The 17187-nt window shown below is 42.5% G+C and overlaps 1 protein-coding gene across 3 annotated transcripts; it reads left to right on the top strand.

Moving 5' to 3' along the window:
• Positions 1 to 356: 356 nt before the first annotated feature.
• LOC139376293 (alpha/beta hydrolase domain-containing protein 17A-like) lies at positions 357 to 13127 on the top strand. 3 transcript variants are annotated; one of them, XR_011627900.1, is made up of 7 exons: positions 370 to 497; positions 1229 to 1306; positions 1425 to 1825; positions 2711 to 2905; positions 11112 to 11291; positions 11511 to 11853; positions 12027 to 13127. XR_011627900.1 is itself a non-coding variant. In XM_071118664.1 (6 exons), exons 3-6 carry the CDS (start codon positions 1431 to 1433, stop codon positions 11734 to 11736), a joined length of 996 nt encoding a protein of 331 aa, XP_070974765.1. In that variant the 5' UTR covers positions 357 to 497; positions 1229 to 1306; positions 1425 to 1430; the 3' UTR covers positions 11737 to 13127. The 3 variants fall into 3 exon arrangements, 2 of the variants coding, with proteins under 2 accessions (XP_070974765.1, XP_070974766.1); XM_071118664.1 differs by having other exon boundaries at positions 357 to 497; positions 11511 to 13127; XM_071118665.1 differs by having other exon boundaries at positions 372 to 497; positions 1428 to 1825; positions 11511 to 13127.
• The last annotated feature ends 4060 nt before the right edge of the window (positions 13128 to 17187 follow it).

Here is a 17187-nt window from a genome sequence, read left to right as displayed (position 1 = left end):
CTAAGGTTCTTACCCTCTCGCTCTCTCTTTCTCTCACACCTAATTCCTAACCCTAAACCTAATTATAACCCTAACTTTAACCCTAAACCTAACCCCTGATCTTAAAATAGCCATTGTCCTCATGGGGATGTGGGAAAAGACCCCATTAGGGGAAATGTTCCTTGTTTTACTAACTCCAAAAGTCCCACAAGGATAGTAAAACAAGGAAAATTCCCAAGCACACACACACACACGGTCGGCTCTTTTCCAGTGCCAATATATAGTATCACAATGTAATCAGTGAAAACGACAAGTTTGTAAAACGTAACACCGTAAGCGTTAAATGAACGCAATGGGCTACGCCCTCTCCCTCCGTCACTTCCGGGTCTAGTCGGACGGGTTGTGGAAAAAAATAAGTAGTTGTCATGATATTTACCTAGCCAATCTACAAATGACAGACACATATCAAATTATACAGAGTACATTACCCATGTCAGGGCTCAAGAAGAATTTTCGAGGTATTGTGCAGCTATTTTTTGATAGACAGGAATATGTCTATCACAGACACTAACGTTAGCTAGCTAATTGATGTTTTGACATAGCTAGCTAGCTTGACCAACTAGCATTAGCTACACCACCTAGCAAGTTATTTACCGATAGCTAGCTAACGTTATTGCATTAACATTAGCCACAGATTTAGCTGGGTAAATATCGTCTCGTTTCCCAAGCTATATTTTAAGACACATAACGTTAACTTTATGCACCGGTAGCTATCTAGCAGGGTTAGCTACGGTGCATCACAATCAATATAGCTAGTTTATCAAGCTAATTCGCTAGTCAGCTAACGTTAACTAGCTTTAACTATCCTCATTATTGAACATCAGTATTTTACCGAGGGATTCACCATAATATGCAGTATGATATCGAAGTTAAAGTTACCTAGATATTATCTTGCCTTTCCTGGTAGCTTGCTAGTTAACGCGAATGAACACAATATGTGCATTTTTAGGACATTGTAAATGAGCTAGTATAGTTAACGTTAGCTTGTGAATTGTTCCTATGTATGCAAGGCTGGCATACAACGTCTCAGCCAAGACTGAGGTCAGGACCGTATAGCATGTATTCACAGGGTCACTGGTTCAAACCTCACTTTAATTGTCCCACCTTACAGAATAATGTGGTAGTAAGCTAACTAACTGAGCAGGTCTGTACTGTGTGTTCATTGTACTCTTTTTGCCCACTGATCCAGGCTGCTGAGTGACCTGATCCGGTGGTGTTGGCACCTTTGTGCCATCTCATTCCAAGTCCCTGAGGAACTTTAATACAGGTAGAATAATTTCTCTTCACCATCAGATGCTCCATCCATCGGTGTGTCATATATACGGCTAGGCAAGCTGTTTAGTACACTCACCCCACACACACACACTTTCCCCTCTCCCCCCCAGGAGAAGATGAACGGCCTGTCCATTAGAGAGCTATGCTGCCTGTTCTGCTGCCCTCCTTGCCCCAGCCGCATTGCAGCCAAGCTGGCCTTCCTCCCTCCAGAGCCCACCTACTCAATGCTGCCAGACCCAGAGGCTACAGCTGCGGCAGCAGCCGGGACCGCGCCTGGGGGTGCACCCCCCTCTCTGGGGGCTCCGGGCCTGCGCTCCCGGCTGGGTGGCGTAGGGGGAGACAGAGGAGGAGGAGGAGGAGGAGGAGAGGGCAGGTGGAAGCTCCACCTGACAGAGAGGGCAGAGTTCCAGTACACTCAGAGAGAGCTGGACATGACGGACGTGTTCCTGACAAGGTCTAGCCGGGGGAACAGGGTGGGCTGCATGTACATCCGCTGTGCCCCCAATGCCAGGTGAGTGAGTGGAGGGGAGGAAGAAGAATTTAGTGAATCAATTGGTGGGTTGTGACATTTTTCTTGTTTGTTTTCAAAGAGATGGCATTTGTTTCTCTCTGTGCATAGTGTCTATCCCTAAAAATATACATCTGTGCAGGTTGTTCTATTTATAGAAATGCATGAAGTATGATAGTGTTCTATTAAATTCTATGGTTCTATTGTACAGTACATTACCCTTCTATTTTACGTTCTCTTAAATTGTACCTTTTTTTTAATTCCCTCTCTCTCTCTCTCCCCATCACCTTCTCACCTCTCTCTCTCCCCATCACCTTCTCACCTCTCTCTCTCTCTCTCCCCATCACCTTCTCACCTCTCTCTCTCCCCATCACCTTCTCACCTCTCTCTCTCTCCCTCCCCATCACCTTCTCACCTCTCCCTCCCCATCACCTTCTCACTCTCTCTCTCTCTCCCTCCCCATCACCTTCTCACCTCTCTCTCTCTCCCTCCCCATCACCTTCTCACCTCTCTCTCTCTCCCTCCCCATCACCTTCTCACCTCTCTCTCTCTCCCTCCCCATCACCTTCTCACCTCTCTCTCTCTCCCTCCCCATCACCTTCTCACCCTCTCTCTCTCTCCCTCCCCATCACCTTCTCACCTCTCTCTCTCCCTCCCCATCACACATTCTCACCTTCTCACCTCTCTCTCTCTCCCTCCCCATCACCTTCTCACCTCTCTCTCTCTCCCTCCCCATCACCTTCTCACCTCTCTCTCTCTCCCTCCCCATCACCTTCTCACCTCTCTCTCTCTCCCTCCCCATCACCTTCTCACCTCTCTCTCCCTCCCTCCCCATCACCTTCTCACCTCCCCATCACCTTCTCACGCCCCCATCTCCTTCTCTCCTAGGTTCACATTGCTATTCTCCCATGGTAATGCAGTAGACTTGGGTCAGATGAGTAGCTTCTACATTGGCCTGGGAACGCGTATCAACTGTAACATCTTCTCCTACGACTACTCTGGCTATGGTGTGAGCACCGGCAAACCCTCAGAGAAGAACCTCTACGCTGACATAGACGCTGCCTGGCACGCCCTGCGCTCCCGGTAAACAGCTGTTACACACACACACAGCCACACCCGCTCGTCAACTAATCATCAAGACCTTTGATCAGCTGAATTAGGGGGCTTTCACACCGAATTTGTTTGGAGTGTTTTTTTCCAAACTCTGTTGCATTTTCCCCCTTAATTTTGTTGGTTTGGACTGGTGTGAACACACTACCCATACTCCGGAGCGCACTAAGCAACACACTGTGGTTTGCTCAAAAAAGGGTGGTCTTGGTCCGTTTCAATTCGTACCATGATGCTGTTCGCTGCAGGTGAGAACGCAGTCCGGACCAAACAAAGGAAAAGAACCAGAGTTGCACAGTATTATTGGTTGTTTCACTGCGAGCGTTTGATTAAATGCAGCCTGCTGCATCATAACTTGATATCTCTAAAACATTCTGTGAGTATATGTAGATTAGGGGAGATGGAGACTATACCGGGGATAGGCTATTGAATATAGCCTGTTCACACTGCAGTTAGAGGGGCTTTTTCATCCCGCATGTTGTTGGAAGACCAAAGCATAAGTAATATGAAGATTGGGTCTCACAAGTGATGGTTCAGGATAAACATAGTGCCTTCGGAAAGTATTCAGAGCTCTTGACTTTTTCCACATTTTATGTTACAGCCTTATTCTAAAATGAAAAAATTAATTAAAAAATCCTAAGCAATCTACACACAATACCCCATAAAGATGAAACAAAAACAAGTTTGTAGCAAATTAAAAACAAAAATACCTTATTTACATAAGTAATCAGACCCTTTGCTATGAGAATTGAAATTGAGCTCAGGTGCTTCCTGTTTCCATTGATCATCCTTGAGATGTTTCTACAACTTGATTGGAGTCCACCTGTGGTAAATTCAATTGATTGGACATGATTTGGAAAGGCACACACATGTCTATTTAAGGTCCCACAGATGACAGTGCATGTCAGAACAAAAACCAAGCCATGAGGTCCAAGGAATTGTCCATAGAGCTCAGAGACAGGATTGTGTTCAGACACAGATCTTGGGGAAGGGTACCAAAAAATGTCTGCAGCATTGAAGGTACCCAAGAACACAGTGGCCTCCATTATTCTTAAATGGAAGAAGTTTAGAACCACCAAGACTCTTAATTGAGCTGGTCACCCGGCCAAACTGAGCAATTGGGGGAGAAGGGCCTTGGTCAGGGAGGTGACCAAGAACCCAATGGTCACTCTGACAGAGCTCTAGAGTTCCTCTGTGGAGATGGGAGAACCATCCAGAAGGACAACCATCTCTGCAGCACTCCACCAATCGGGCCTTTATGATAGAGTGACCAGACGGAAACCACCTCTCAGTAAAAGGCACAACAGTCCGCTTGGAGTTTGCCAAAAGGCACCTAAAGTTTCAGACCATGAGAAACAAGATTCTCTGGTCTGATCAAACCAAGATTGAACTCTTTGGCCTGAATGCCAAGCGTCACGTCTGGAGGAAACCTGGCACCATCCCTACGGTGAAGCATGGTGGTGGCAGCATCATGCTGTGGGGACATCTTTCAGTGGCAGGGACTGGGAGACTAGTTAGGATCGACTGAAAAATGAACGGAGCAAAGTACAGAGAGATCCTTGACGAACCTGCTCCAGAGCGCTCAGGACCTCAGACTGGGGCGAAGGTTCACCTTCCAACAGGACAACGACCCTAAGCACAGTCAAGACAAGACGTAGGAGTGGCTTTGGGACAAGTCTCTGAATGTCCTTGACTGACCCAGCCAGAGTACGGATGAACCCAAACAAACATCTCAAAAATATCTGAAAATAGCTATGCAGCAACACTCCCCATCTAACCTGACAGAACTTGAGAGGATATGCGGAGAAGAATGGGGGAAACTCCCCAAATACATGTGTGCCAAGCTTGTCGCGTCGTACCTAAGACTCGAGGCTGTAATCACTGCCAAAGATGGTTCAACAAAGTACTGAGTAATATTGATATTTGTTTTTTTCTAAAACCTGTTTTTTGCTTTGTCATTATGGGGTATTGTGTGTGATTGATGATAAAAAATGTACGATGTAATCAATTTTAGAATAAGGCTGTAACCTAACAATGTGGAAAAAGTCAAGTGGTCTGAATAATTTCCGAAGGCACTGTAGATGGATTTAACGTGAGCGTTTTTGTCAAATTAACAAATGACTTGCATGGACATATAGTTTTGTTTAGGATTTTTTGTTTGATATTTGGCAATGTGAAATTAACCGGACCAAATGGGAGGCAAAAATGCAATGTAACAAATAATCAAACTCTGAATCAAACTGTAGCTCAAAATTGTGTGAAACTTCCTTATATAGTGCACGGCCGAGGCTGCACACACTAGGGCTGACCCCTTTCGTCAACTGGTCGATTGTTTGGTTGATAGGCTGTTGGTCTGAGATTTGAGAGGGTTGGACTAGTAACCGAAAGGTTGCAAGTTCGAATCCCCGAGCTGACAAGGTACAAATCTGTCGTTCTGCCCTTGAACATACGGTTCCTAGGCCGTCATTGAAAATAAGAATTTGTTCTTAACTGACTTGCAAAAATAAACATTTTTTTTCATGGTGTATAAGACAACTGTCTAATTCTCTGAGTTAACTAGTCCATTGTGGAGGCTGTGGGGATGGCACAGTCCATCACTCTAAGACATGCTACTGAAGTTGTATATGTTTATATTACGTAAGAACAATGGTGCAACACAAAAAATTATATAATTTTATTACATATGCGCTTTCTTCCATGTCGGGTAGCGGTCGCTGTCCACTGTTCTGAAACATCAGTGCGCTGTTGAATTGGCACCTTTTCCTAGACCATGTTGCTATGCGCATTATACTGAATTTACTACTGATATTTTCTTGATCACCTTGTTATTATTACTAGTACCAGCCGGGCCAGACTGATTATGATTTTTCAACGCCGATACCGATTTAATGGACGACCCCAAAAAAAATCCGATACCGATTAATCGGACGATTTTTATTTATTTATTTATTTGTAATAATGACAATTACAACAATACTGAATGAACACTGATTTTAACTTAATACATCAATAAAATCAGTTTAGCCTCAAATAAAATGAAACATGTTCAATTTGGTTTAAATAATGCAAAAACAAAGTGTTGGAGAAGAAAGTAAAAGTGCAATATGTGCTATGTAAGAAAGCTAACGTTTAAGTTCCTTACTCAGAACATGAGAACATATGAAAGCTGGTGGTTCCTTTTAACATGAGTCTTCAATATTCCCAGGTAAGAAGTTTTAGGTTGTAGTTATTATAGGACAATTTCTCTCTATACGATTTGTATTTCATATACCTTTGACTATTGGATGTTCTTATAGGCACTTTAGTATTGCCAGTGTAACAGTATAGCTTCTGTCCCTCTCCTTGCCCCTACCTGGGCTCGAACCAGGAACACAACGACAACAGCCAACCTCGAAGCAGCGTTACCCATCGCTCAACAAAAGCCGCGGCCCTTGCAGAGCAAGGGAAACAACCACTCCAAGTCTCAGAGCGAGTGACATTTGAAACGCTATTAGCGCGCACCCCGCTAACTAGCTAGCCATTTCACATCTGTTACGTCAGCCTAATCTCAGGAGTTGATAGGCTTGAAGTCATAAACAGCTCAATGCTTGAAGCACAGCAAAGAGCTGCTGGCAAAATGCGCGAAAGTGCTGTTTGAATGAATGCTTACGAGCCTGCTGGTGCCTACCATCGCTCAGTCAGACTTCTCTATCAAATTATAGACTTAGTTGTAACATAATAACACACCGAAATACGACCCTTAGGTCATTAATATGGTCGAATCCGGAAACTATCATCTCGAAAACAAGACGTTTAGTCATTCAGTGAAATACGGAACCGTTCCGTATTTAATGTAACGGGTGGCATCCATAAGTCTAAATATTCCTGTTACATTGCAAACCTTCAATGTTATGTCATAATTACGTACAATTCTGGCAAATTAGGCGGCCCAAACTGTTGCAAAAACACTGACTCTGCGTGCAATGAACGCAAGAGAAGTGACGCAATTTCACCTGGGGAATATTGCCTGCTAACCTGGATTTCTTTTAGCAAAATATGCAGGTTTAAAAATATATACTTCTGTGTATTGATTTTAAGAAAGGCATTGATGTTTATGGTTAGGTACAGTCGTGCAACGATTGTGCTTTTTTCGCAAATGCGCTTTTGTTAAATCATCCCCCGTTTGGCGAAGTTGGCTGTCTTTGTTAAGAAGAAATAGTCTTCACAGAGTTTGCAACGAGTCAGGTTAGCAGGCAATATTAACTAAATATCCAGGTTTAAAAATATATACTTGTGTAGTGATTTTAAGAAAGGCATTGATGTTTATGGTTAGGTACACATTGGAGCAAGACAGTCCTTTTTCGTGAATACGCACCGATTATATGCAACGCAGGACACGCTAGATAACTAGACATGGTTGATGATATTACTAGTTTAACTAGGGATTATGATTGATTGATTGTTTTTAATAAGATAAGTTTAATGCTAGCTAGCAACTTACCTTGGCTTCTTACTGCATTCGCGTAACAGGCAGTGTCCTCGTGGAATGCAATGTAATCAGGTGGTTAGAGCATTGGACTAGTTAACTGTAAGGTTGCAAGACTGAATCCCCGAGCTGACAAGGTAAAAATCTGTCATTCTGCCCACGAACAAGGCAGTTAACCCACCGTTCCTAGGCCGTCATTGAAAATAAGAATGTGTTCTTAACTGACTTGCCTAGTTAAATAAAGGTGTAAAAAAATATATATATATATCTGCCAAATCGGTGTCCAAAAATACCGATTTCCGATTGTTATGAAAACTTGAAATCGGCCCTAATTAATCACCCATTCCGATTAATCGGTCGACCTCTAATTACTAGTATGATCATTATATAACACAAACTCAAAAACGTTCTGGGACACTAAAGTCCATGGAGAATAAGAACACCTCCTCCCAGCTGCCCACTGCACTGAAGATAGGAAATACTGTCACCACCAATTAATCCAAAATAATTGAGAATTTCAATAAGCATTTTTCTACGGCTGGCCATGCTTTCCATCTGGCTACCCCTACCCTGGTCAACAGCACTGCACGCCCCCACAGCAACTCGCCCAAGCCATCCCCATTTCTCCTTCTCCCAAATCCAGTCAGCTGATGTTCTGAAAGAGCTGCAAAATCTGGACCCCTACAAATCAGCCGGGCCAGACAATTTGGACCCTTTCCTTCTAAAATGATCTGCCGAAATTATTGCCATACATCGGCTATTACTAGCCTCTTCAACCTCTCTTTTGTGTCGTCTGAGATTCCCAAAGATTGGAAAGCAGCTGGGGTCATCCCCCTCTTCAAAGGGGGAGGACAGTCTTGACCCAAACTGCTACAGGCCTATAGCTCTCCTACCCTGCCTTTCTAAGGTCTTCGAAAGCCAAGTCAACAAACAGATTACCGACCATTCGAATCTCACCATACCTTCTCCGCTATGCAATCTGGTTTCAGAGCTGGTCATGGGTGCACCTCAGACACGCTCAAGGTCCTAAACGATATCTTAACCGCCATCGATAAGAAACAATACTGTGCAGCCGTATTCATTGACTTGGCCAAGGCTTTCGACTGTCAATCACCACATCCTCATCGGCAGACTCGATAGCCTTGGTTTCTCAAATAATTGCCTCGCCTGGTTCACCAACTACTTCTCTGATAGAGTTCAGTGTGTCAAATCGGAGGGCCTGTTGTCCGGGCACCTGGCAGTCTCTATTGGGGGTGCCACAGGGTTCAATTCTTGGACCGACTCTCTTCTCTGTAATCGTCAATGATGTCGCTTTTGCTGCTGGTGAGTCTCTGATCCACCTCTACGCAGACGACACCATTCTGTATACTTCTGGCCCTTCTTTGGACACTAGGTTAACAACCCTCCAGACGAGCTTCAATGCCATACAACTCTCCTTCCGTGGCCTCCAATTGCTCTTAAATACAAGTAAAACTAAATGCATGCTCTTCAACCGATCACTGCCTGAACCTGCCCGCCCGTCCAACATCACAACTCTGGACTGTTCTGACTTAGAATATGTGGACAACTACAAGTACCTAGGTGTCTGGTTAGACTGTAAATTATCCTTCCACACTCACATCAAACATCTCCAATCCAAAGTTAAATCTAGAATTGGCTTCCTATTTCGCAACAAAGCATCCTTCACTCATGCTGCCAAACATACCCTCGTAAAACTGACCATCCTACCTGTCCTCGACTTCGGCGATGTCATTTACAAAATAGCCTCCAATACCCTACTCAATAAATTGGATTCTGTCTATCACAGTGCCATCCGTTTTGTCACCAAAGCCCCATATACTACCCACCACTGCGACCTGTACGCTCTCGTTGGCTGGCCCTCGCTTCATACTCGTCGCCAAACCCACTGGCTCCAGGTCATCTACAAGACCCTGCTTGGTAAAGTCCCCCCTTATCTCAGCTCGCTGGTTACCATAGCAGCACCCACCTGTAGCACGCGCTCCAGCAGGTATATGTCTCTGGTCACCCCCAAAACCAATTCTTCCTCTCTCCTTCCAGTTCTCTGCTGCCAATTACTGGAACGAACTACAAAAATCTCTGAAACTGGAAACTCCTATCTCCCTCACTAGCTTTAAGCACCAGCTATCAGAGCAGCTCACAGATTACTGCACCTGTACATAGCCCATCTATAAGTTAGCCCAAACAACTACCTCTCCCCCTACTGTATTTATTTATTTATTTATTTTGCTCCTTTGCACCCCATTATTTATATCTCTACTTTGCACAATCTTCCACTGCAAATCTACCATTCCAGTGTTTTACTTGCTATATTTTATTTACTTCGCCACCATGGCCTTTTTTTTTTTACCTTTACCTCCTATCTCACCTCATTTGTTCACATTGTATATAGACTTATTTTTTCTACTGTATTATTGACTGTATGTTTGTAACTCTGTATGTTTGTGTTGTTGTGTGTGTCGAACTGCTTTGCTTTATCTTGGCCAGGTCGCAATTGTAAATGAGAACTTGTTCTCAACTTGCTTACCCGGTTAAATAAAGGTGAAATAAAAAATAAATAATAAAAATATATAGAATATTAAGTGATGTCATTATCATTAGTGGGCTTATTAGAGCAGCCTTGTATACCGACCGTCAAGCTGTAGACCTAAGAGCGCACCATGTTTAGGCTTAATACCATAACTTACTCATTCCCATATTTCAATACCTATGTAGGCTACTGTGTCAATCATTCATTCATTCTTTCGTTCATGACATCACACAGCATACGAGTCATTCATGATTTGAAATGCAATCAAGCATTTTTTTTTAGGTTTCAAATAAAATGACAAAGCGATCTTTGAATAATTAGTGTAAACAATAAATATATCGTTCCATGTCAGCGATTGCATTCACAAACGTATGTGTCTGTTTTTAGTCTTTGCTGTAATAAAGGCTTTCCCCCCCAAAATAACCTTACAACAGACTCTCTGGTACATTTTTTATTTATTTAGTGTGTTCATTGTTCTAAAACAGTCCAAAAATTATATTGTAATCTAACAGCACTTGTTTGGTACACATCTGACTTCCCTGTTACCTTCTGAGCAACCATACATTCCCCCTTTCCAAGTTTGTCATCTGAGTTTCTGAGCCCGCCACAATCAAATCAATTGTGGTCGGACTCCCTCTATTAATTCATCTGTGTGACTTAATTATTTTATTAAGCAGTGGGCTTAAAGCATCAGACAAGCAAATAGTTGATTTGATTAAAACACATAGGATGTGGAAAAATATACATTTTTTTTCGAACAATCAATTGGTCGAAATAACATGACTCTTGGTCAACCAATATTATTTTTTGTCGGGGACAGCCCTAGCAAACACTGAATACCACAGCCAGGTCACCCATGATACAGGTCAGTATTCGACATCCATCCATGTCTGAGGTTGTTGAGAGACGACTTGGAAACTGGCCACTAGGGGCAACAGTTAGCGCTGTTACCTTCAAGTAGGTTTTGCTTGAGCATTGAGGAAGGGGATGGCGGATGGGCGTAAGCATCTGCATTTGATTCCAAATGTTGCAAGTTCGAATCCAGCGATATAATCCGATGTGTAATTCCGATTTGAGACTGTGAGAGCTTATTGGAAAAACAAGTAGGCCTGTTTTGGTTCTCTCTGTATTTGTTTACTCAGTTCTCTGTCTCTGTGCGTGTGTGTCAGGTATGGCATCAGCCCAGAGAACATCATCCTGTATGGGCAAAGTATTGGCACGGTACCCACGGTGGACCTGGCGTCCAGGTTTGAGTGTGCTGCTGTGGTGCTCCACTCCCCTCTCACCTCTGGCATGAGGGTGGCCTTCCCCGACACCAAGAAGACCTACTGCTTTGATGCCTTCCCCAAGTAAGACACACATGCACAATGAAAAGCCATTAGAATGCTTAATTTAGATCCAGGACAAAATAAATTGTCATAAAGGCCCACTTCTTTTGGATTAAATAGATATTTGGACTCCTCACCCAAAAACCACATTACAAAACAATCATACACAAATACAATCGCAGAAACAAGGACAAGGTCTCGTAGACTGCTTACTAACTGATTATAACCAATGTATTGCAGCATAGAGAAGGTGTCTAAGATCCCATCCCCGGTGCTGATCATCCACGGGACGGAGGACGAGGTGATCGACTTCTCCCACGGCCTGGCTCTGTTTGAGCGCTGTCCCAAGGCCGTGGAGCCACTCTGGGTGGAGGGGGCGGGACACAACGACATAGAGCTCTACAGCCAATACCTGGAGAGACTACGGCGCTTCATCAACCACGACCTGGCTGCAGCACACGCCTGAGAGAGGAGGAGAGGGTGTGTCTGTGTGTGTTTTTAGCTCTGTGTGTGCGTGTGTCTGTAAGGAGCTGTACAAAGTCATCAACCTACAGGAGAGGAGCATCCAGTATGCTGTAAATCTGTGAGTGCGTTGAGGGTATGTGTGTTGACTCATGGGTATGTGTGTTGAGTCATGGAAATGAATGACCTCTTAATATGGACACGACTGTCCGACTTTGGATACGTGTTCCTTGAGACTTCCTGAGGCTGAATATGTGTGCGCACCTACAAACTGTCTTCTCTGTGTACATACAGGTAACTGACGAAATAAAGGAAACACCAACAGTGTCTTAGTAGGGCGTTGGGCCACCACGAGCCGCCAGAACAGCTTCAATGCGCCTTGGCAAAGATTCTACAAGTGTCTGGAACACACAACCACAACCCCTTTTTAAATGTGTTTTGTCCAATATTTGTATATATTTTTTATCCCAGCCCGTCCCCGCAGGAGCCCTTTTATCTTTTGGTAGACCGTCATTGTAAATAAGGATTTGTTCTTAACTGACTTGCCTAGTTAAATTTTAAAAAAAACTATGCTTCTTTGAGACCCCTCTTTCAAAGTCACTGAGTTCTCTTCTAGCTATGGTAGCCCAAATAATGGGCAACTGGGCATTTTTATCCAACTCTAAGCATGATGGGATGTTAAATTGCTTAACTAACTCAGGAACCACCGCTGTGTGGAAGCACCTGCTTTCAAAATACTTTGTGTCCCTCATTTACTAAAGTGTTTCCTTTCTTTTGGCAGTTACATGTATGTATGTACAACTCAAGAGTTGAAGATGCTATCTGTATGGACCTGAGTAGACATCACTCCTCCCTGTGTCTACAGTAGACAGCTGTCTGTCTGCTTTTGTATTTCTCCCCGTCGCTCTTAAGAGACATCCTCCCTCTCTGGATTGCTTTCACCAATCCAGAGAGGGGGGAGAACTGGCCTTTTTAAGAGTCATTTGAGAAATAATATTTTCTCATGCCAGTTATTTTCTGTCCACTTGCCCCTGTCCGCTTGCTAAGAAGTTAAAACAGGAGAGAAGACTTTCTCATATTATCAGAAGGTCTTCTCTCCTGTGAGTCTGTGTCTTAACTTCTTAGTTTAAGGTTATGATAACTGAGTGAGGGCAAGGAATGAAGATGTACTGCGGTATTTAATCTTACTATTTGTTTGACTGTTGCCCATCCATATGATCCAATGTGTCTGAAGTCTACGGGTAGTGGAGACTTTGATGTCTCTGAAGCCTTAGATGAACATAGATTTGTAGTCACAAACACATCTGGAATCAGGCTAGAAAATACTAGCAATAAAACCAAACAAGTTTGTTTTTGTAAGGAGACCTCTGTGTCTGTCTTGATAGATTGCAAATGTGAATGAAGAACAATCAAGCCTATACAACAAAACCGGTTTGAGGGGTCTTTGGAAAATCTCTTTTAGTTTTCATCTTTAGGAACAGTCTTCTCTGTAGCTCTTGAGAAGATGGTTCAGTTGACTGTTTTGAGGATGGAGAGAGCAGGACTGATGATCAGTTGCAGTGGATGATGTCTGCGAAGCCATCTGAACTGCCATTTTCTGTCAAAGTAACATGTTGTTTCATGCGTCTTACATTTGACATCGTACACGTACGCAATAGTTGTTTCGGTTTGCTGCTACTTATCTGTATCAAACACAGGACGACAAGACCTTTTCTATTCCTAATGGAAAGGAAATTGTGTTATAGCGTCTTATAAATAGAACACTTTTACTGACTTTCTGAGATCTGGAGGGATTACACATTCCTTAATTCACACTTATCCTCAATCTTTGCTCATGCATTTTCTCTCAAAGTAATACCATTTTTATAGTGTATAGCAGAGCCACAGATAGACATAAAGTTAGGGCTTGACTCAATCCTTATCACTGATGTTCAGCGCTGTAGCGCGGTTGAAATGTGAAGGTTATTTGCGATTTGAGCCGACATGCAGTGTTTTCCGTGAATGCGGTCTCCGCAAGCAAAGGAACATTACTTGGACGTTTTTATCGGGCTGTAACGCAGATCTCCAGCACTACGGATTGAGTCGATCCATTACTCAAACTCTGTTTGAAACGTTGAATCATAATTAGGTTCCATAACATAGATGGAACCAACATGAATGCCAGTTTCATGAACTGATGGTATGATATCTGTGGTGTATAGGAGCTCTTCCATGGTGACAGAATGATTCATGTCTGATCCAAGCCGTAAACGAGCTTCTCACTGTTAGTGTGGTGCAGGTTCCACCACATCAGTACACAAACAACCACACGGCACAAGCAAGCATGATAAGCAGGTCTTAAGTTCAGGACTATTGTACAAAGCATCCAAAGTGTAGTTAAATATAATATGTACATACAGTGTCTATTTTAGTATTGTTGACTAACTGACCCTCCCCCAGAAAGACCTGAAGCAAGGACTCTAGGAATGACTAGAAGAATAGAATACTGCAGTTACTGTCTATAATAGTACCTCTCTATTGAAGGGACAACGGCTGGTGTATGCTGAACAACACTACTTAACACTGCAGTCATCCTGGGTCAAAGTGGCACTTTGTAGGCGGGCTGCTTTTCCATGATCATTTTGAACAAGTATCTATACCATTTTCACTGTATGCTGTGTGTCACCCAACCTAAGGTGGTGGAAGTTCCTCTGCCTCTTTTTGCCAGGGTTCTAGGCTCACCAGGGTTCTAGACTTGCCAGGGTTCTAGGATGAGACTAGACCTGTTCCAGTTTTCATTATTGTACCCTAGGTGGTTCTTGCTAAGAAGGTGTCTGAATATAAGGGGGGATAATTAATACCGTGGTTCATTGAGATTTGAGACTGAATAGAGAATAGTTTCTCTTGACCTTTATGATAATGAAAGTGAGGTAGCGATACCTTGACGACTGTATGCATGTCTATTATTTGTGTTTTGCTGGGCAAATGTTTGGATGGGGAATATAACTTTGTGTGTGTGATGCCAGAGGACAAAGTAGATATCTCAAGGCATTGCACGATATAGTGCTTTTTAAACTGGGGTATTGATTGTTTTTTATTACTGCAACTAAAGTATTGATTTGAGTTTTGTGCTAGAGTTTGGATAGGGGAAATGCTGGGTGGGGTTAGAACACGTGGCAGGGGTTTATATATGGATATTGTACTTACCTATTCTATGTTTGTTATGATTTGTAATTTTATCTTTTCTTTTTTTGAAATTAAAAATATGTAATGACATTAATTAATGGGACTGAACCTTGACCTTTTTATTGACAATGGGGGGGAAAAAAACAATAAAGAACAATTATGTACAAAAATATGAACCCGCGTTGATCATTTGTTGACTCTAGGTTGTAAAAACAAATCACATCATTTGTGAATGAATGTAGTAACTACAGTGCATTGTTCATTAACAAGTAATAGACTGTTCTCTCTGCTAAGTGTGGAATCAACAGGACCCTGAACAGATTCTACCCCCAAGCCATACGTCTGCTAAATAGTTAGTGCAGGTAGCTGTTTTGGGTAACTCTTTAACTATCTCCATTGACCCTTTTTACACCAACCTTTTTTGACTCATCACATACGCTGCTGCTACTGTTTATCCTGTTGCCTTGTCACTTTATTCCTAGTTATATGTACAGTTGAAGTCGGAGGGTTGCATACACCTTAGCCAAACACATTTAAACCCAGTTTTTCACAATTCATGATATTTAATCCTAGTAAAAATTCCCTGTCTTAGGTCAGGATCACCACTTTATTGTAAATCTTGATGGGAAAAATGTACTACACAACATACACTTAGTGTTACTTTCTTAGCTACAGGATACATATCTCCCTGGCATATTAAATAATTTATGCAGCAGCATACAATATATTTTTGGATTTTTGGACCTTGTTGTGCTGTGCTCACTTGAACAGGAAGGTACGGCGGTCCTTCTTGTGGTAAAATATTCTCTGGCATTCTCTGGATTTAAGGTGCTTTCAAGACAACTGGGAACTCTGAAAAAAAAAAGATCAAATCATCACGTCAGTGATCTTCAGATCGAAGCTCTAGAAAGAGGCCTGAGTTCCCGACTTGGAAGACAGTTCAAAACATATTTTCCAAGTCTGAGCTATTTTTTTATTGAGTTCCCAGCTTTCTTGAACTCACTGAAGTCTGAGATTTCCCAGTTCCGAGTTTCTAGTTGTTTTGAACAAGGCAGAAGTCATGTATTCACCCTTTTCTGGCCCATGGCATGCAAATGTTTATCCTGTTAAGCTTGGAAAAGAGACCCTTAAACCCAGACTTGAACCACACACCCAGTCCACTGAATAGCAGGCCAGTGATTGCTTTGCAACTCTTGCAGTTAGCCACTAATTCCTTGCAAACACTGAGCCAATCACGACGCAACTAGAGAACATTACCAACCCCAATGCTCTGTATTTTCCGCTGGCTGCCCCACCACCACAGAAAACATTGAGCTACGCTGAAACACCTGCATTACTCAAGAAAACAAAAACTAGACCATGTTTGTATGCAGATTTTTTAACTCAATGCTTCTTTTTTTTTTACATTGTTTGCAAACTGATTTTGTGATACGTATTAATGCCAAAATAATATGCAAAACAGACAACAACAAGAACAACAATTATATCTATAGTTTGGACACACACTTGGACACACTCATTCAAGGGTTTTTCTTTATTTTTACTATTTCTACATTGTAGAAGACATCAAAACTATGAAAGAAGTAGTAACCAAGAAAGTGTTAAACATATTTTATATTTTATATTCTTCAAAGTAGCCACCCTTTGCCTTGATGACAGCTTTGCACACTCTTGGCATTCTCTCAACCAGCTCCATCAGGTAGTCATCTGGAATGCATTTCAATTAACAGGTGTGCCTTCTTAAAAGTTCATTTTTCCTTCTTAATGCATTTGAGCCAATCAGTTGTGTTGTGACAAGGTAGGGGTGTATACAGAAGATAGCCTTTTTTGGTAAAAGAAAGTCCATATTATGGCAAGAACAGCTCAAATAAGCAAAGAGAAATGACAGTCCATCATTACTTTAAGACATAAAGGTCACTCAATACGGAAAATGTCAAGAACTTTGAACGTTTTTTCAAGTGCAGTCGCAAAAACCATCAAGCGCTATGATGAAACTGGCTCTCATGAGGACCGCCACATGAAAGGAAGACCCAGAGTTACCTCTGATGCGGAGGATAGGTTCATTTGAGTTATCAGCATCAAATTGCAGCCCCAAAAAATGCTTTACAAAGTTCAAGTAACAGACACATCTCAACATCAACTGTTCATAGGAGACTGTGTGAATCAGGCCTTCATGTTCAAATTATTGCAAAGAAACCACTATTAAAGGACTCCAATAAAGAAGAGAATTGCTTTGCCAAGAAACATGAGCAACTGGGCATTATACCGGTGGAAATCTGTCCTTTTGTCT

This window comes from Oncorhynchus clarkii, chromosome 20 (assembly GCF_045791955.1).
Source record: "Oncorhynchus clarkii lewisi isolate Uvic-CL-2024 chromosome 20, UVic_Ocla_1.0, whole genome shotgun sequence".
Taxonomy (NCBI): Eukaryota; Metazoa; Chordata; class Actinopteri; order Salmoniformes; family Salmonidae; genus Oncorhynchus; species Oncorhynchus clarkii.
This window is presented reverse-complemented; position numbering and strand designations above follow the sequence as displayed.